This window comes from Rhinolophus sinicus, chromosome 3 (genome assembly GCF_057876585.1).
Source record: "Rhinolophus sinicus isolate RSI-liver-muscle chromosome 3, RSI-T2T, whole genome shotgun sequence".
Classification (NCBI taxonomy): Eukaryota; Metazoa; Chordata; class Mammalia; order Chiroptera; family Rhinolophidae; genus Rhinolophus; species Rhinolophus sinicus.
Genome location: NC_142503.1, coordinates 72,944,074 through 72,965,263, shown reverse-complemented (window position 1 = coordinate 72,965,263; position 21,190 = coordinate 72,944,074). Strand labels below are relative to the sequence as shown.

The 21,190-nt window shown below is 37.0% G+C and overlaps 1 protein-coding gene across 2 annotated transcripts in view; it reads left to right on the top strand.

Moving 5' to 3' along the window:
• FBXL17 (F-box and leucine rich repeat protein 17) overlaps nt 1–21,190 on the top strand; it is a 456,881-nt gene that overhangs the window by 132,689 nt on the left and 303,002 nt on the right. For both annotated transcript variants that reach the window (XM_019727982.3, XM_088796664.1), the window contains one exon: nt 6,098–6,205. In XM_019727982.3, the coding sequence (XP_019583541.2) occupies nt 6,098–6,205 (108 nt within the window). The remainder of the gene's footprint in view (nt 1–6,097; nt 6,206–21,190) is intronic.

Genomic DNA, 21,190 nt, shown 5'->3' with positions numbered 1-21,190 from the left:
ATGGAGAAATAGTGGTGTGAACCCCCTACCCATGGCTCTGTGGGTGCTCCTTTTTGGCCTCACCACGTCCTGCGTTCTTATGTGGGGAGCGGGACTAGAGACCCAGCATGACAATTGCACCAGCAATTAATACTACAAATTCCTTTTCTCCCAGATATGTTAACAATCATTCCCAAAAAGTTAATCTTTCAGCGCAGATTGTGAAACGCTTTCATTGACTCAATTTTTATTCTGATAAACATAGATCTCTCTTACTGTGTTCTAAGAAACTGTCTTAAAATAAGAAAAACGTGCATCTCTTTATTTAGAATCCTGAAATTTATGTAAAAGCTTCTCCCATCCTTTTTTTCTTTAATTTTAATCCTTTCTAGATAAAAGGGCGTTCTTGGATTATCAATTTCTGCTTCTGTGTTTTCATAATTCACTCCTATTAATCCAGCTTCTTCAACACCTGTGAATTAGGTGATCACAATCCGGTCCTGTGATTCCCTCTTTGGGGAGGGTTCTGAGAATACACAAGACTGTCACAGCGTTGGCCCCACAGCCATTCTATCTTCAGCAGATGAAAATGTAATCAAGGTAGCACGTCCCTTAGAAAATTATTTAAAAAGTGGATCCATTTTGTCTCGATCCTTGCCACTCTACTTCTCTGGGGCTGAGAGGAGTGCCTTGAATTTTCATTTGCATTTAAGTGAGATTAGCACCATGAAATGAATTACAGTCTAATTTATATAAGGTAAAGAGCATGGGTTTCAAAACCTAAAAGACCAACTTATGCCCCACGTTGCCACCTGCTAGTGGTTTGATTTGTTGAGGGAAGTCTATTTCTAATAGGCTTAATTTAATCACCTGTTAAATGAGGCTAATGATGCCTCTCAGGGCTGTTCTGAGCATCCCTGAAGATGCATAGGAGAGCAGTGAGCTTGGCACACAGTCAGGCCGTAGGAAATACAGTCATTTTTATTATTTAGCTGTTTTTATTATTTACTCCTTCAGATCTTTGGCTGCTAGCACCGCAAAACTCAGCCCAACTTTAAAAATGGGTGAAAAATTAAACTTACATTTATCACCTGACTCAACAGTTTCACTCCTGGATACTTACTCAAGAGACATGAAAATATATGTCCATGCAAAGACTCGTATGTGAGCTGTGTCCAGAGACTGAGTCTTCAGATTTGGCAGTTCCACAGTTCAGAATCACATTTATAAACAGTAATTCTCCAAGCAAAATTAGTGACCCTCTACTGCTTGTCTGGTGTTCTTTCTCTTTCTTCTAGCCACGAGTATTTCAGTCCTAGATGGTCATTTTCGCCACACTATTACGTTTGCCTCCTATTTTAGAAGTTTCTAGGCCTATTATTTCTACCTCCTGGAAAGGTATCGCTTCTGTCCCTATGTTTGATCTCACAAGAAACCACCCTCAAGAGGTTTCTGATGGAATGTAGCTCTCCCGAGCTTGTGAGAACCAGCATCCTCTTCCTCGTCCTCTTTGCCTCTTGCGTTTCTGGTTTTCATTTGCTTCTGGTTTAACAACTCAAGAAGGCTCCTTAAGAGTCACAAACTGAAGCTCTACGAGAATTGTGTGGGTTTATATTATTCAGACTTTTCATGGTTCTCTCAACTCTGAAGACACAGTAGACTCCTTGCCACCAATGTGTTTCCCCGTCGTCACACTGAATGCATCTGCGCGCTTTTCACGCAGACATGAAAGTGTCGTTTGTCTTGTAGAATGCCGGCTTAAGGAGATGGTCTCTTCTCTACCTCTGCTGTGTAAAGAGGAGCACTGTTGAAGCTGAGGTTCATCTTCCTCTTTGTGTCACAGCCTTGACTAACAGATCCAAACCTGTTTTGCAAGCTGATCTCATTCTCCCTTCATTTTCTGATGCTTCTTTCTAAATTCTGATCCACATTTCTATTTGCATACTAATTTTTATCTTGTGCCTGGTTTTCCCACAGCCTCTGACTAAGTACTCCTATGATCCCTCAAGTCAAATCATTCCAGGTTGGAGTTTCAAAATTCCTGCATAGTATGTAGTCTTTTCAACAAATGGTGCTGGGACAATAGGATATTCGTATGCAAAAAAAGGAACCTTCCACTTACTTCACACTGTTCACAAAAACTAACTCCATAGACCTAAGTGTTAGTGCTAAGACCACCATTTAGAAAATGAAAAGGCAAGGGACAGACTGGAAGAAAATATTTGTGAAACAAATATCTGATAAAGGAGTTGTATACAAATATATTAAGAACTCTTACAACTCAATAAGACAAACAGGCCAACTTTAAAAATGTGTAAAAAATTAAACCTACATTTATCACATGACTCAGCAATTTCACTCCTAGATACTTGAGAGAAATGAAAATATATGTCCATACAAAGACTTGTATGTGAATGATCATAGCAGCATTTCTTTACTTTTTTTTTTTTAATCAAAGCCCCAAATTGGAAACAATTCAAATGTTTATCATCTGGTGAGTAGATGAAATGTAGTATAGCCATACAGTGGAATTCTACTTGGTAATATAATGCGCCAACTATTTATATGTGTAACAGCAAGGATGAACCTCGAAAACATTATGCTAGTGAAAGAAGCTAGACACAAAAGACTACTTATGATGCAATTCTGTTTATATGAAATTTCTAGAAAGGGCAAAACTATAGAGATAGAAAGCAGATTGCTGGTTGTCTAGGGTGGGAGCTGTGATTGACTGCATATGGGCATAAAGAATAAAGGAAATTTGGGGGATGGTGCAATGGACGTGTTCTAAACCTGGATTGCGGTGATGATTGCACAACTGTGTACGTTTACTAAAACTTAATGAACTATCCCCTTAAAATGGGTGAATTTTACGGCATAAATGATTCCCAATAAAGCTGTGTAAACAGTTCTCTGTAGTGCTTTGCTTATGACACAGCTATCCAGTTTTTGCTTCATCTTACCCCAAGAAGATGCCGTCGTCTTTTGTGCCTTCAGCAGTTTTTCTCAAGCTTTAAAGTGCGTAAGACTTACTCTGGGATCTTGTTAATATGCAGATGAGAATTCAGTAGGTCTATTTTGGAGTCTGAGATTTTGCAGTTTCAACAAGCTCCAGGTTGACACCAGTGGTGCTGGTATGTGGACCACACTTTGTGTGAAAGGCCTTAGAACTTGTTCGTAACCCAGGCTGTTAGAATCTCCTGGGGGTGCTTTTAAAATAAAATGAATGCATATCTTTACCCAGAAATTAAATCAGAAAGCTCTTCCGGTGGTCCTGATGTGCAGTCAGGCTGAGTACCTTAACAAAAATGGGATTTTTTTAAAAAACCATAATGCTAAAAATGGAAATAAACTTCCACTTAGGTCTCCCTTACTCCCACCTCACAGTTCAGCTCGTAACCTAGAGTCCCTGAATTATCAGAATCTATTGGAGTAACTAGGAGAGTAAACTAGCATGCTCTAAGAACAGATTTTAAAATAACAAAATATAACATTTTGCATGTATTGTTTACTCCCTACCCTGTGACGGAGGTACTTTTCCTTTCTCCATATGATAGAAGGAACAAAGTACAGAGAGGTGAAATGACTTGCTTACAATCACGGAGCTACGGAGTAAAGTGGTATACCTGGGATTTGAAATGAGACAGTCAGGTTCCAGAGTCCCAGAGAAACAGATGCTCACCAGTTGCAGCCTCCAGCAACCTTTGTCTCTGGTCAGGCTTTCAGCCCCATTTTCTGGGCTGATCTTCTATCTGTGGAAAGGGAGCCAAACCCCACCCAGATCGTCAAGGCCCTTTTATTAGTCTCCAGAAACACACCCAAGGCGACAAGTCTTCCTATATCCCACGGAGTTTGGTCTTGCTTGGCCACAGGACTCTGTTGATACTGGAGGCTCCCCTGAACTCTCTTACTCTGACTGCTTAAGCGGAAGGAGAGGAAGCCACCATGCACATTTTTAATTCCCCTTTTTCTTCTCTCTGAAAGCTCTAACACCTTGGACCTGAGTTTTCTTTTGTTCTTAATCCTTAACTGAGTTCCTTAAAGATGGATATATGAAAGGCTTGATGTTAGAGTGAGATTGGGCAGGATATTTAACCAACTGTGCATCTGTACTTAACCTCTGTTACTCCCCCTGCCCCCTTTTTAAAATAGAGATTTTTCAGGGTTTTTATTGAAGCTTCAGGCAATTTTAGTGCCTTAAATATTCTTTTTTAACGTAATGTTTTTAGAAAGCTGGGTGTCAGGAAAGCCCATTTTTAATTTATCAATGGCATTAAATATGCTGAAGCATACTTTACTTTTGAGGGCAGAATTAATCTTTTATCAGATGCACCATGGATACTGTTGGTTTCATTATTTTAGGAAAATGCTCTTGTGTTGTTTTAGAATTAATGCTACCCACATACCTTTATTTTCCAATATCTATTCAGAACAGATAAGGAAGATACAGAGTCATGATATTAAAGCTAATGCAAAGGAGATGTAAGTCACTGCTGTTTGAAAAACTAACAAAAGTGTTTAACTTGTTGATTTTATCTTGACTGTGAGGAAAGTGAATCTGAAATTAAGCCTATGATAAGAATATTTGACCTTCTTTTATAAGCTACAACTTTGTGGAACAGTAGAGAAAAATGTTAGCACAATTATAAGAAGAAAATTCTATACATGGAAATTTTGGGGAGGTGGGAAAGACAAAACAGGAATTGAACTCTGCCCTTTATGTAAATAAAGCAGGGCCAGGTAGAAATGCCAGAAGATGTCAATGTAACTTCTTTGCAGCACTGCGGCTTCAAGCTTTCATATGCCTGGGAGTCAGTCACTCAGGGGTTTGTTAAAAGTACAGGTTCTTGGACCTCACCCCTCTTGGCTGTGAGTTTTTTAAGTAAATTCCTCGGGGGATTCTAATACGTATTAGTCAGGGTTCTCCAGAGAAAAAAAGTTAGTATGAGGTGTGTGTGTGTGTGTGGAGATTAAGGTAAGGAATTGACTCGTAATTATGGAGGCTGAGAAGGCCCCAGATCTGTAGTTGGTAATCTGGAGACACAGAAAAAGCTGATGGTGTAGTCCTGCGATACCATCTGAGCCCAAAGGCATAAGAGCCCCGAGAGCTGATGGTGTACATTTCAGGCTGAGTTTAAGTCTGAAGGTAGTAGACCAATGTCCCAAATGTCCCAGCTGGAAGACAGTCAGGGATTTGGGGTGGGGGCTGTGGAGAGAAGGAGAGAGGGAGAGAACACAAACACAATCTTTCTTACTTACCCTCTTTGTTCTCTTCAGACCTTCAGTGTGTTGCTTAAGACGCCTCCACTCACATTGGGAAGCGCAGTCTGCTTGACCATTTCAAATGTTAACCTCATCTAGAAACACCTTCACAGAAACACCCAGAATGATGTTTAACCAAGTACCTGGGCACCTAATGGTGTCGTCAAGGTGATACATAACATTAACCGTCATACCATCCAAATCTGAAGAATTTGAAGCAGTGATAGGCAAAACCAGATTTGTTGGATGAAACACTGGAAGGGAGAAACCTCATAAGGAGACCATTGTTGCACTTTAGGAACCAGTTGTATAATTTCAATTATAAAACATGTCCAGACTAGGTAAATGTAGAGACAGAAAGTGGTCAGGGGTTTGGGGCAGAAGGTGGAATAAGGGACTGATGGCTACTGGGTGTGGGGTTTCTTTCTGTGGGGATGAACATGTTCTAAAATTAGATATTGGTGATGGTTGCACAACCTTGTGAATATACTAAAAACCACTGAATTATACTTTTTGAAAAGGTGAACTTTATGGTATGGGAATTACATGTCACTAAACAATACATATATTGAGAGAGAGAGAGATGACGAATGGAGAATGGAGGTAGTGTCAACATCTTTGAGATGTTTTCTCAAAGAAGTGGGAAAACATGGGGTCATAGAAGGGATGTGGGGTCAAGGAAGGATTTTTTTTTTAAACCACAAGCGATACTGCCGCATATTTGTGTCCCGATTCACATGATCCAATGGACAGGGGCATATTAATGATGCCAGTTGGGCAGATGGCATTGGAGGAGCCAAATCCTTACATTCACTGGAATGCCACCTTGAACACCTTTCTTCACGTCTCTCCCCAGGTGACAGATCAGTCGGTGAAAGCGTTTGCTGAGCACTGTCCTGAACTTCAGTATGTCGGCTTCATGGGCTGTTCGGTGACTTCCAAAGGAGTCATTCACCTAACCAAGGTAGGTACCATGGCTTCTCCTTAGTGTTGCCCGATAGCATCCCTGTCGATGCCCTTGCGCCGTTAAATGTGCCCGAATGAGGAAGTCAGACTATTACAGACGTGGATCAGTGTTTGGTGACGGTGATCAGGTTAAGGCAAACGACAACCAAACCTGTCCTTTCTGCAATGGGTTACTCGTGTAAATGAGAAGCCTATGTGTTTGCTTTTGCATTGCTAATGACTATGAAATATATGCAATCAGAAAACTGTTATATGTGACAAGAATTATTTAAATGTTAACCTAATGTATTGCATTTAGAAAATTTTTTGATTGAAGTTTTAATTGCTTGCGTATCTTTAGGTCCTCTGAATATTTATCTTTTAAGAAGGGAATATGGTCAGTGCGTAGGATTAAGCTGAATATGTGAGGTTGATGTATATCAAAAGTTAACCTCAAAGCTTTCATAATAGCAAATATATAAAATCTCATATTTTAGCAGTGACAAAAATGCCAGCTCCTTTGTAATCTCTCACTTGTGTGCCATCTCGACTGCTTTCCAGAGCTGTAAAATAATTAGGAGCTAATTCTTACATACATGTAATGAAAAACTGGCTACTATAAAATTTACCTGTGTATTATCTGAAATTTGTCACTGTATAGGTTTTACCCAGATTATGTAGTAAGTACTTAGGTGAATGGATGTGAGTCTTGCCTTTTCCACTTAATTAGCTGAGTAACCTATTCATTCAACCTTCCTTCAGTTCCCTACTATTAAAAAAACTGCTGTGTTAGCAGCACAATGCCGAAATAAAACAGAAAAGATCCAGGGCTCTTTGGGCTTGGTCTCTTTAAGCTTACAGTTTAGTGGGAGATAATGTTTGTTTTTTCCTTCCCTAGGAAAAGAGCAAATATTTATGAGAGTTACCTAGGACTCTGACAGGAAGGCACAGTGCGTAGGAGCCTGGGCTCTGTTGTCAGCTCGAGTTTGAATCTCGTCTCTGCCATTTACTACCCAGCTAAGCAGGCAAACTGTTTTTCAGGGTATTCATTGAAGTAACGTAAGCACAGCGCTTGCCTTAGTATCGAGATTGCCGTTAAATGTTAAGGAAATGGTAGTTACTAATATTAAAATAGATGTTATGATGTCAAAATACCTGGAACATCAGAGTAAACTTTGAGAAAAAAAAAAAGAAATCACTGTTCCAGTCTAGTTATCTAAAGCAGAGCCTGTGATTGTCCTGTGTCTTAAATGACCGATCTGCTTTAATTGTGTTTTGAGGATTGGAGCCTAAAGCCAGTGGGGAGGATAGCCACCTTCTCAATTATTGCTCTGTCGGAACATCTTAGTACGACTGAGACCATATGTAACTATAATTTTTTATTCATTTCCTGTAACCTTGGCCCAAACATCTTGGTAGATGAATGTTTTTCTAGTCACCTCCGATGCTGTTTATGGTGTAGAGTCAAAATGGCTTTGGATGAACAGATTGTGCACAACAAGTGTTATAAGGACCGTATGTGGGATTTTTACGATCACTCAAAATTGTACTCATTAAAGACAAAACAAGACTTATTAGATCAGTAAGTGCTTCCCTGAGCATTTTGAGATGGCCAAAAATTATAGTACCCTGGTACTTAAAAGATCAGAATTATTCTGTGTGACAAAATAGCAGCAGCAACAAATGTCAGCACTGGAAAGCTCAATTTGCTGAGAAGGTTCTCAAAATTATGGGCCAGGATTGGTGGTTTGTCCTGTCAGCAGTCAGAATCTCCTGGACTCATATCAAAGCTGGTCCACAAAGTTTTGAGGATCGTTTGTGTTGCTCAACAACGTCTTTGCTTTGATGAGAAGACTGGTTTCTGGCGTGATATTATTGCTCAGCTTCTTGGATTCAAGTAAAGGCAAGATAGCAATTAAACATGCATAGCTTTTGCAAAACTATTTTAACTGTTTTATCGATTGAAAACCAAGGGTAGAATTCAGCTTTTAATGAAATTAAAGCTTTTTTGTTAAAATATTTGCATTTTCATGAAGTGTTTTAATATTAAGACATTACCCGAAATGTAATTTACATTCACAACATGTTTATAAATGTATAAATGCCCTTAGAAAGTTGTATTACTGTTATTATCATCATGATGTATAGTTTCAAAATAATTGATTACCATCATGGTATGTAATTTTTAAATAAATGATGAGGGAGGTGTCAGATATAGAGTGTTGAGACTCTCAGTCGATACATGTTTAATTTTATCTGATTTGAAAAATCTCTCCAACTGTTACTTTACTGACTCTCTGGTTCTCAGTCTGCTGGAGAAGCAAGTACCATGAAAGTTCTTAGTTACCTGTCTATGAAGAGATGTGTATAGACTAGGGGAATCTGTCTCTAGAGTTTCTTGCACCCAGAAGAATCTATGAATTTAAGAATCATTGATCTGGAAGAGACTATGTGGGGATTTCACTGAAACTAAGAAATGTGAAGTTTTTGGTAAATTAGAAAGGAAAATTGGGGGTTTGTAATAACTTAGATTGTTAAACCAAGGGCAAGAGGACAGAAGATTGGATGGAAGAATATTGATATCCTATTAATGTGGTGCCTTGGACTTAGTTTTACTTTGATATACTGTCTTGCTGGAGACTTACTTACTTTGCAATATTTATTGATGATACACTCTTAGTAGATTCTGTTAATATCAATCAATATTGGAACAGGAGGCCCTCCTTCTAAGCTGCTATGACTATGTAAATGAGAGTCCAGAAATAGCAAAGACTGAATGCACACAGGTTGAGAAGATACAGTCATGTTTACTGGACTGTGTTTGGAAACTTGGAGATCCAGATTTAGGAAACAATGATAAGAACTTTTGAGGCCTCCATTTAACAGTTGAGAATGTTAGTGACTTGTTGTATGTGGCAGAATTGAGTCTTCTCCAACAGAAGTGTGTTCTTTCTGTTGCAGTGTATCTATTTATAAATGTAAAATATCTCTATCTTGTTCTCTTGCTCTCTCTCCTACTTTTTAAAAACAAGTTTGGCAAATGCAAATATATAATTAACCCCTAGTGTCTAGACTATAGTGCCTAAATATCTTTACCACTAAAGGGACTAGTAGAAACATGTCAAAAGAACCCAAAGGCCAACATGTAGTAGCTCCCACTTGCCTAAGTTGGGATACTTTGAACATCAAAAAAAAAAAAATGATTGCAATGGACTAAAACAAACAAAATGTATAAAAGTCATAAGTTCATAATGATGTATATAAAAAGCAAAAGTGGATTTATTCTAGCTAAGGTGGAATAGGGACCAGATTTACTCTCTTCCCTGAAACAACCCAGAAAACTAGATAAAATAAACGAAACAATGGTCTTCAAGACACTGGATATTAGACAGCCAAAGACAGTGATCCCTGAGATATGAGAAACAAACAAGAAGAGCCTATGATTTTTCGGTTTCATGCATTGAAAGAGTTTCCAACATGCAGTACAGGGAGGGAGGACGCAGGCAGACTGTCTGAGCTGAGACAGAACAGAAAGTCCAGACACCAAGGCAGCCAGAGTTTAGAGGACAGATTACTGGAGTGGAGAGAACCACACAGAGAATTCCAGATATCTGTGGCTCATCTTCCTAGTGCATCCAATCCTAAATAACCCATGAGTAAAGAAAAAATCTTTAGAACGTATATTGAACTAAATGAGAATGAAAACACAACACATCAGATTTAGTGTGATGCTGCTGAAGTACTCTTTAGGTAAAATACAGTAATCCCTCCTTATCTGCAGTTGTGCCTTTGGTGGGCTCAGTTATCCACGGTCAACCGTGGATAAAGTAAGTGAGGAAAGGAATGAATGAAGAGCGAAGTGGAAATAAATGATACAGAACATAAAAATAACAGAAAATTAATAAAACCAAAAGCTGGTTCTTAATAAAATGAATTGATAAATTGCTATTGAGACTGATTAAGAAAAAGAGAGATATGGAGAACTCAAATTGCCAATGCCGTAACTCATAACAAGGGAATATTATCGACATCTTTATGCCTATAAATTCTACAAATTAGATGAAATGGAAAATGTATTTGAAAGATACAAACTACCAAAGCTCACTCAAGAAGAAATAGGTTACTTTAATACCCCTGTATCTCTGAAAGAAACTGCATTTGTTGTTAAGAACCTTCCCTTCAATAATACTCTAGGCTCAAGTTGCTCACTGGGGAATTTTCCAAATATTTGTTATATTTAAAAAACTTTATAAGTAAGAGATATATACTTGAGTATTTACTAGTAAAATGACACAATGTTAGGGATTTGGTTTAAAATATTATAAAGGGGATACAAAGAAGAAACAGAAAAACAGATAGGCCAATAAAGGAGACAAAAATGGCAAAATACGGATAATTGAGCTGGGTTATAGGACATGGGGCTTCATTATACTGTCCTCATTACTTTTGTTTATATTTGAAAATTTCCATAATAAGAAAAAAAAAAACCTTTAAGGGATGAAAAAGTTTTAAATGTTACTAATGCAACATGATAAAATCATATTATTTAATATGCTTTTTAAGAATGCACAGTAACATGGAGGTGAGCAGGATAATAATTAATATTAACGTATAATATTAATGGAAAAAAACAGTTGAACCAATAGGGTTATGGAGTCTGAAATGTCAAAGTGGCAAATTATTTTATTTTATTTTAAATTTTATTGGGGGATATTGTGGAACAGTGTGTTTCTCCAGGCCCCATCAGCTCCAAGTCACTGTCCTTCAACCTAGTTGTGGAGGGCACAGCTCAGCTCCAAGTCCAGTTGCCTTTTTCAATCTTTAGTTGCAGGGGGCACAGCCCACCATCCCATTTGGGAATTGAACCAGCAACCCTGCCATCCCATCCAGAGCTCGAGCTCTAATCAACTGAGCCATCCGGCCGCACCCAAGTTATTTTTACATGTATTTGGAATGCAAACCTCAGAAATGCTGCAGATTCATGAATTTAATGCCACAAATTCATAATGAATTGATTTATATCAGATCAGTTGAGATAATTTCAGTCACTAAGGAAGATCTTATTTTAAATGATTATTAAGGAAGATGGTAAAGAAATTTTGGCAAAAAATTTATTCTATGCTATGTAAAACTTTCATATTTTTCATAATTTAGGGATATATCTATTTTCTTTTTAGATTGTTGATATTTTTTAAAGTTTCAAGTGTTAGTTAATATTAATTCTGATGCTACATTAAATCTTATTGTTGCTTCAGTTATTCAGCTTATAAACATGAACTGAGTTCTTGGAATATGTCAAGTATGGGTTTGGTTGAAATTTTTCATGTTTGCTAGTTTCTATTTTTAAATAGAGGATTTTTGGAGGGTTGGTGGGTAACAGACAGCTAAACAAAGTGACCAAACTTCTGCCATTTTCTTGGACCATAGTCATATTTTAAAAACTTAAAAAAAACATACAATTTAAAAGTGCTTATGTTTGAAAATATGAAATGTTTTCTAAAGGAAAACAAAATTGATTTTTTTTCAGTCAATTTAACATAAGTAACTGAAAGAATGTTCATTCATGCAGCTAACTCAATTTATCAACTTCCTTTCCTTGTTTATTCACAGGGTGGAAATAAAAGATGAACTTCCTTGCCTTTTAAATTTCCAAACACCTAATCAGTTTAGAATGTCTTATTCTAAAAGAAGAACATTCTATTTTGCTACTTTAGGGGTGATATTTCTGCTTAGTCATACATTATCACTTCATCTGTTTCTGATTAATTATGGTACCTGAGTGATATTTTGAGGCGTGAAACATATGTATTCTTAAATTCATTCAGCTCTGAAATATTCCCTTGTGCGTACGAACCAGTGAGTATTATGAAGGGCTGTTTGTTGCATGACCGTGTTTTGGGTTCTTTTTAGGCTTAAGAGTTAAGCCAAAACCAGAGTGTTGAGAATACGTAGGTCTGATCCATTAATTTTTTTCTTGGAAGTTTGCAACAGGTAGCAAACCACTTACTGCTGTCATCAAAGCTGATGGCCGTGACTATTGATTATATGACCTTAGGCAAATCACCTAATCTTTTTGCCTAAATTTCCTTGTCTGTAAAAGGATAATCATAGCATTTACCTCCCTCTAGTGTTGCAGAGGAAGTTGCTTGGAACATACAGTAACTAAAGAAGCTGTTGACAAATAAAATAAATAAATAAATGAATGAATTAATTACTGAGAAAAATATTAATCACGATGTATGAAAGCTCTTTCTAGCTCTTTCGTCCTAACCCACTTATATTCTTTCATTAAAATAAAAATGTAAAATAATTTTCATGAAAATAAATCTTACTTAAAAACTTTATGAACCTTGTTTCTACCTGAGTGCCAGTGCTGAATGTTAAGATTGATAACTATTCGTCTGCTCTTTATGTTTTGTTTTTCCTTTCCCTGCTAACCTTTCAAGGGTTATTGAATGATTTAAGTTAACACACTGAACAATTAAAATAGTATTTTTAATCAAATCATTAAAAAAAATTCTTACATAGCAATGCACTGAATCGGGAATATACTGTTGTACCTTATTTTGCAAAAATTAGTGACTTTGATTTTAATTTTTCTAAATTCGTATAGGCTGTGTCTACATAAGCTATATCAATTTATCACATTTTTTTTTTCATTCTGGTAAGTAATACTTGTTCAGTGAGGCTACTCTTTATATTTTATAACTCTATTACTCACACCTGGTTGTAATGTATATGCGTTTTGCTACATTTTCATTTCAGCAACTACTATAGCAGGATGCATCAATGCGGCACTCGTAAAATAAATGAATTAATCTTTCTAATGACTTCATTTGTGAAAGTCCTACCAAGTGAAATGAACAAATGAGTTTCTTTGTTGCATCTGTTCTTTGATAAAATAGTTGCTTCAGGCTTTAGTATAAATATGTAAATATAAAAAGAGGAAAGTTGGCAGTCTTTTTTGAAAGGGCCTTTCTTGGATGTTGGCTTTATATTTTAAATATTATTTTACTTTGCTTATATTATCCTCAGTTCACTCCTTGAATTTTTATTACACACTTGTTTATAAATTGTGGCTTTGTTGTAAATATTCTTCTAAAAATGGATTTCAACTGTATTTATCTGGTCTCTAACACATGAGGTCAGTCTTTATCCAAGAAAGATATTAAGAGTTGTTGCTTTCATTCTCTTTTAGACTTTCACATTCATTCGCACTGTTTTTTGACAGAAATTTTATTTAAGGATCAGTGTGCGTCTACGCAGTATTCTGATTTATACATAAATAGTGGTATTGGACACCGATGAGGTCTTTGAATCAACAGAACAGACTTTATGAGTTAGGGAAACCAGATTTGGGGTTTAATGAGAGTAAGTTATAATGTCACTTAATGAGGAAATATGCTACCGAGGGGGAAAAAAAATGTTAGCAGATTTTATTAATTTAAAATAAACATTTATTGAGAATTACAGAATTAATTGAATGTAACTAATTTAAAAAACATTCATTTGATTACAAACATTGACAGTTATGTTGACTTATTAGTTTTGAATATTTATAAGATACTTAACAATGCTTCATTTTTAATTAGCTCAACTGTCTTATTTAAGCACTATTTTCACTAGACCTGTGCAGGTCAGCCATGGGAAGTGCCTGCGTGTGTACATATTATATGTTTATACACACACATATTTAAACATAGTACACACACATAGTATGTCATTCAATCATACAGAATCCAAGTAATCAGATTTTCTTTACAATATTTGTTTAACGTTGTGTGATGTTTATAATGATGATGTAAAAGAGCTCCTGGATACTGAAAGGAAGATTGTGTCACATCTTTATTATAGTTGCATTCATTGAAAATAGGGAATTCATTTCCATAGTAACTCCCTATTAGTCAAAAATTATGTATACTACAGTAGGACAGTGTGTCCTGAAATTTAACTTGGAACCTCAATATTTAACCAGAATTTGGGCATATGTATTACTACTCATTATTTTCCACAATATTTTTTTGGTGTAAAGTTTGGTTCTGAGCTCCCTCGTCTCCAGACACACTGGCCCAATCACAGAGTCCAATAGAGTCCATTGACTAACAGCAGTTGAGCTCCTCACATTTGTGCTCCATCCCAGAGGTCTCACAGGCATAAAAGTTGTTGACCACTGTGTACTTACAAACCCGTCCGAAACATAGCTTGCTTCCCTACTGTAGACTTCCTTTCAATTGATTGTCTCCCAGTGGGAAGATTGGCCAACAACATTTCTTTTCCCAAGAAAAAGCTCTCCACTGGAGATTTCTCTTCAGTAGAGGAAATGCTTAGTTAGTTATTATGCTTGATCAGAGGTATTTTTTAAACTTGCAATTGGCTATCAATCTCCCATCTTTAAAAATGGAACAATACCCCTGTGCCTGAGAAAGCGGCTCAAGTTATGATTTTTACAGCTTTCTTCTGGCTGGGAGAAGAAAACAAAGTTGGTCAGCACCCTGGGTTTCTCAGGCAAGGTGCAGGAATATTGGCAATTATTCCTGTTTGTGGGTTTTTCTAAAGAACTCCCATTGGATTGACTAGGTCTTTTCATTGTTGGAAACTGGCTCCCCTTCTCCTTTCTTTCCTTTTGCTTTGTGCTGCTTCTAGATCTGTTTGTCCTCCGGTCATTTTTTCTCTGTAAGCAGGCTCTTCTTTATCATAGGGGGTTTCACTCTGCAGACTGCATTTAGTGGGAGGGAAAGCTGGAGTATTTCCCTCCCTCCCTCTCTCTCTCAGGTAGCCTTTTTGGTAACAGCTTTATCTCCTCCACACTTCCAGCCCTGGAGAGATCCCCTGTGGCTTCAGATTGTATTGCAGGACCATGGCCTGTGGGTTCCAGTAATACTGCCCTTTCCTTTTGAACCTCCAGCTTAGGGGTGCTCATGGCTTCCTGCTGTTGCTAAATCTCTGGGTTATGCTAGCCTCCCCAGTTTGTCTTCTCAGCTTGTACCTCGTTAGAATAACCAATTTCCTTAATGAAATTCCCTTTGTGTAATTTAATAAATATTTATAGTGGTTTCTACTTTCCTGGCTAGACCCTAACACACCTTCCTTTCTGTGTTCCTCTTTTCTGTGTTTCTTACACTAGAGTGCATTTGTGAAAATAGAACTGATATTTATTTCCTCTCCGAGAAATCTTGTAACGATGGAGATCAAAGCACAAAGCAAAGAATTGCACATAATGTAAGATTTAAATTAGACTTGACCCTTCTTTAGACTATCACTAGTCATAGCTAGTCCTGAATCTACACTAGCTATAACCAGAGAGGAAGGAGCAGCGAGCTACATGGCAGTTAAGAGTAATGAAGCTACCAGACCACGGTGATGCCTGAGAACAGGATAGAGGGCTAGCTGCTTAATCACAAAAAGGTAGTTTTTATACATGCTCCTAGCAAGAAGAAAATCTAAATGTTTCCCCAGAGCCATGATGTATAATGTCAAGAATAATATTCAACTAAATAAGAAGCTAATTGTTATGAACTAGTTATCTGCATTATTGGTTATTAGTTACTAGTTAGTTTGAATTATACGTTGATGGTTTTGACTGACAAAAAATAACATGCTATCATGTCAGTACTTTTATTTATTAATTTTAAAAAATCTTAGTTATGTTTTTTATTGATGTGAGGAGGTATAAGTGACTCAAAGTACATAATATTAAAGTAAATCATAAATCAATATTTGAAATTTTAACTTGGATGTACACTAGATATTGTACTTTTAATTTTCATCTCAATCGGTTGAAGCTTTTTAACTCATCAGTGGAGAAAATTAGTTGAGTGAACAGCATTACAGATGGACAGTTCTTTGTATCAGAAAGTAGTACTTTAATATATAAGTCAGAGTTATACATTTTTGCAGTTCGTTTTGGAAAAATTTGTGTTAACTGCTTTAATGATAATGTCATTTCATGTGCTATATTATTTAATATCAAGGAAAACTTCATAAAGATGTTTTCTGATTACCATTTCTTGTGGTAACGGATACACTGCCTATAGCACAGTCATTAATCTAGAATTTTAGATCATTCACTTCCAGCTCTTCACATTGAGTCAGGAATTAAAACTTAACAATTCCAAGTGTAAATATATCGTAAACCAAATGCTGTTGCTTCTTGGAATTGCTGTTGTAGAACAAAGGTAAAACTAAGTAAAACAAATGGAATCTGATTCAGTATTTGGAGAGTTCCTAGCATGGATTTTGAGTATGATTCTGTACATATACTTTAAAAAGTTGGAGTCTTTTTAGGTATTGTCACCTAGAAAGTGAAAGTTTGTTCTTTCATTATCATCGGGTGTTGGGGTACTTGGATAATACTATGAATAATTAAATCAAGTACAGTGCCAGAAATGAAGATTGTGGAAGAAATAGTATTGTTTCCAAACCTGCATCCTGATTTTTTTAGGATGAGATTCTGTGCCTACTTTCTCACTAGTAGGAGTGATTTGATTGATTCATTTTTAGATTGTTAGTATCAGATTTGTCTTCCAAGTAAAAGGGGGATTTGGGGACTTCGGGAGGGATGATAAGGGAAAGAATTACATACAGATTTGGAATGTTTCGTCTCATACATATGGCTTAGAGATTGAGAGGAGAGAAAGCTGCTGATGGATGCCTAGGTTAGCTGTTTTTTTCCTGGGGAACGTAGGGTGCTCTGGACCTATGGAGTAACTCCCAGGGAGAAGCTTCAGGTACCTGTTGACAGGGACTCACGCTGCTTTTCCTTGTGTTAGGAAATCTTTTTCTGGGAGTATAGAAGATCCAAAGATGGGAAGTGGCTCAGCTGGTGCTTATCATCCTGTGTGATGGGGCTTTTTGGCTCACATTCTGTGGAACAACCTGGTCATAGAACATGAACAATAATTTCTGAAATGAAGGTTTAGGCATTTTTTACTCAGTGCTTTGGCTTTAAGCTGAGGCCCAGAAGTGAGAGGCTAAGAGATTTTCGATGTGAAGTCGAGTCCCACTTGCATATTCTAAACCAGGAAGAAAGAAAAAGGAGTCATTTTATTTTAGAGAGTGTGTACAACATTTCTGTAACATTTTTTGAAACCCAGAAAAGAAAAATATATGCCAGAATATTTTAAAAATTAAAAATCATTAATTTCATTCCTTTTTTTTTAGCTGTACACATTTAGAAATAAAGAATGAAATAATGCGACTGTTTCCGTTTAATAGTGTAAGAAGTCAGTGTATAGGTCTCTTGGCTTGGATATGGGAAGCTTTTGTGCCGGGCTAATGGAATTTCAGTTATTTTACTACTTTTACAAATACAGTTGCAAAACTTTTATTTGGATTATATTTCCAAACTTTCAACACATCAATGTGTGATATGTGGATGTAAGTGACTAAGATGGGTTCAAAATTCCATGAACTGTCTTTTTTTTTTTAGCTAGATCTCTAAACTTGGTGAGAGGAAATGAAAGAGAAGCACACAAACGATCCAATTAGATGAAGTATTCTGTCCTTGATTGCCTTCACATTTGACTGAATTTACCCTTAATTATTAAGCTTTGATTTTTTTTTTCTTATTTGAGTGTAGCAGTGTGAACGTTTTATTTTTTTTTTTTAATTGAAGAAAAGTTCTGCTTCTTAGCCCTTGTTGGATAAAAAAGTGACAGACAGAGCTGCTTAGTGCTGCTAACCTTAACTGCTATTTGTAGTTTGTTATGAGCTCTAGAAATCTTACATGGAGACTAGAAAGGAATTTGGTGGAAAGAAAAGTCCTAGAGAAAAGTCAATTAGAGAATGTGCTGCCTGCCAGAGTGAAAGGGGAGGAACAGAGCACCCTTTCTCAATAGGTACACGAAGGAGCAGAAATCCAATTAACAAATTCACATTTCTGCAGCAGAAGATAGTGATTAAAATTTTGGTGAACGACTCAACATTCCTGCCACACACATCATAACTCTGACAACTTACAGAGGCTTTTTTTATTTTTCATGTTCTTCATTTTAAGAATAAATATATAAATAAAGAACTGATTACGCTTCTTGTTCTGAAATAACCTTTAATTGTGTGGAGTGAGAGTGTTTTTTATTTCTTATTTAATGCTTATGTCTTAGCGAAGTTTCTGTTCACATATATCACTTTTAAAAATATGTGGCTTCATAACTGCAGATCCCATGTTTGATATTGATAAAAGACAGAGACCTGACTTCTGGAAATTTAAATAAATGAATTTATCTTGAAAGTTTTGGTCTCGATTTCAAATTTGCTCATTCAGCAATAAGCACTCCCCACCATGTTTTGTGTCACCTGGTGATACAAAAGTGAGAAAGACATCCCCGACCTGCAGGACTCTAGTGGGAGGAACATACATTTAATTAGACCAAATGATAAAGCAGTGTGTTTAAGGCTGTGGTGGGAGAACGAGCAATGTAAGTGGCGGCACAGAGGGCAAAGTATCTTACTCTGACTGTGGACATCCCAGGAGGTTGGACAGAGGACGTGCATTGGCGCCCTGAAGGCTGAATTATGCTCTGATAGGAAATGAAGGCAGCTTTATAACTGCCCCAGGTGGCTCAGGACACTACTGCTGTTAATGGACTTTTTTATAGAATTGTGCTAACCCACGACAGATTATATTGTATTACTCTAGGTGTATATATGTATGCCTGCATATTAATTTAATCAATTCCTTAATAATTTATTTTTTTAGTCACTATAAATTTTAAGGCTGTTATGATTGTACTAGTTTGGCACATTTACATGTAGTTAATACTTTTATATATCAAATTTAGAAGTGTAAATGCCATCTATGTGCTGAGGGTTCCCAAATTTATTTGACATCTCTCCTTGGATAGCTATGAGGCATCTCAGCCATAACACAAACGGACTCTCTTTTTCTACCTGTCTCCAAACCATCTTAGTTAATTGGAACGATAACTTCCAGTTGCTGAAACTCAAAATCTTAGAATCATCCTTGATTCTTCTTTTGCTCTCATGCCCCGTAACCTAGTTGTCAAAAAACTCTGTTGATTCTTTTTTTTTTTTTAATTAAAGTTTATTGGGGTGACAATTGTTAGTAAAGTTACATAGATTTCAGGTGTACAATTCTCTATTACATCATCTATAAATCACATTGTGTGTTCACCACCCAGAGTCAGTTCTCCTTCCATCACCGTATATTTGATCCCCTTTACCCTCATCTACCACCCCCCTCCCCCCTTACCCTCTGGTAACCACTAAACTATTGTCTGTGTCTATGAGTTTTCGTTTCTCATTTGTTTGTCTTGTTCTTTTGTTGTTTTTGGTTTATATACCACATATCAGTGAAATCATATGGGTCTCTGCTTTTTTCTGTCTGACTTATTTCGCTTAGCATTATATTCTCAAGATCCATCCATGTTGTCACAAATGGTCCTATTTCACCTTTTCTTACCACCGAATAGTATTCCATTGTGTATATATACCACGACTTCTTTATCCATTTATCTATCGAAGGACATTTTGGTTGTTTCCATGTCTTGGCCACCGTAAATAAAGCTGTAATGAACATTGGAGCACACGCGTCTTTATGGATAAATGTTTTCAGATTTTTGGGGTAGATACCCAGGGGAGGGATTGCTGGGTCATATGGTAATTCTATTTTTTATTTTTTGAGGAACCTCCACACTGCCTTCCATAGCGGCTGCACCAGTCTGCATTCCCACCAACAGTGTATGAGGGTTCCTTTTTCTCCACAGCCTCTCCAACGCTTGTTACTATTTGTCTTGTTGATGATAGCCATTCTGACTGGGGTGAGGTGATATCTCATTGTGGTTTTTATTTGCATTTCTCTGATGAGTAGTGATGCTGAGCATTTTTTCATATGTCTGTTTGCCATTTGTATGTCCTCTTTGGAGAAATGTCTCTTCAGGTCCTCTGCCCATTTTTCAATTGGGTTGTTTGTTTTTTGTTGTTGAGTTGCATGAGTTCCTTGTATATTTTGGATATTAGCCCCTTATTGGAGGCACTGTTTGCAAAAATCTTCTCCCATTCAGTTGGTGGTCTCTTTATTTTGTCGATGGTTTCTTTTGCTGTGCAGAAGCTTGTAAGTTTGATATAGTCCCATTCATTTATTTTAGCTTTTACTTCCCTTGCCTTTGGAGTCAAATTCATGAAATGCTCTTTGAACCCAAGGTCTATAAGTTTAGTACCTATGTTTTCTTCTATACAGTTTATTGTTTCAGGTCTTATGCTTAAGTCTTTGATCCATTTTGAATTAATTTTGGTACATGGTGACAGATAGCAGTCCAGTTTCATTCTTTTGCAGGTGGCTTTCCAATTCTCCCAGCACTATTTATTCAAGAGGCTGTCTTTTCTTCATTGTATGTTTTTTGCTTCTTTGTCAAAAATTATCTGTCCATATATATGTGGTTTTATTTCTGAGTTCTCAATTCTATTCCATTGGTCTACGTGTCTGTTTTCTAATTTCAAATATACCGAGAATCTGATCACCTCATATCACCTCCAGCTGCTCTCACTGTGGTCCAAGTCACTGATATCACTTGACTGGATTAATTCAACACCACCTCGCTCTGCTTCCACCCTTGCTCTTATTTTAGCCGCACACAGAAGCTAGAGTGATCATTCTAAAATATAAGTTAGATCATGTCCCACTCTTGCTGAAAACCTCCAGTGGCTCCCCAAATTCCTCAGAGCAAAAGCTAAAAACCTTACTTTGGCTTACACGGCCTCAGAGAGTCTGCCCTACTTCACTCACCTCTTTGGCCATGTTCCCTGTTAGTTTCCCTTCTATTCACTCTCCTCCAGAACCTGTGGCTCCTGGCCAATCCTCCAAAATGTTAGGCCAGTCTCATGGCCTTTGCACTAAGTCTTGCCCTAGACATCAGCACAGTTTTGTTTGTTCCCTCACCTCTTTTGTATCTTTGTTCAAATACCATCTTTTCAATGGGATCATCCTTGACTAAAATTATACCCCATCTTCCTCCACTCGATTGTGGAGCAAGCCTTGCCTTGCTTT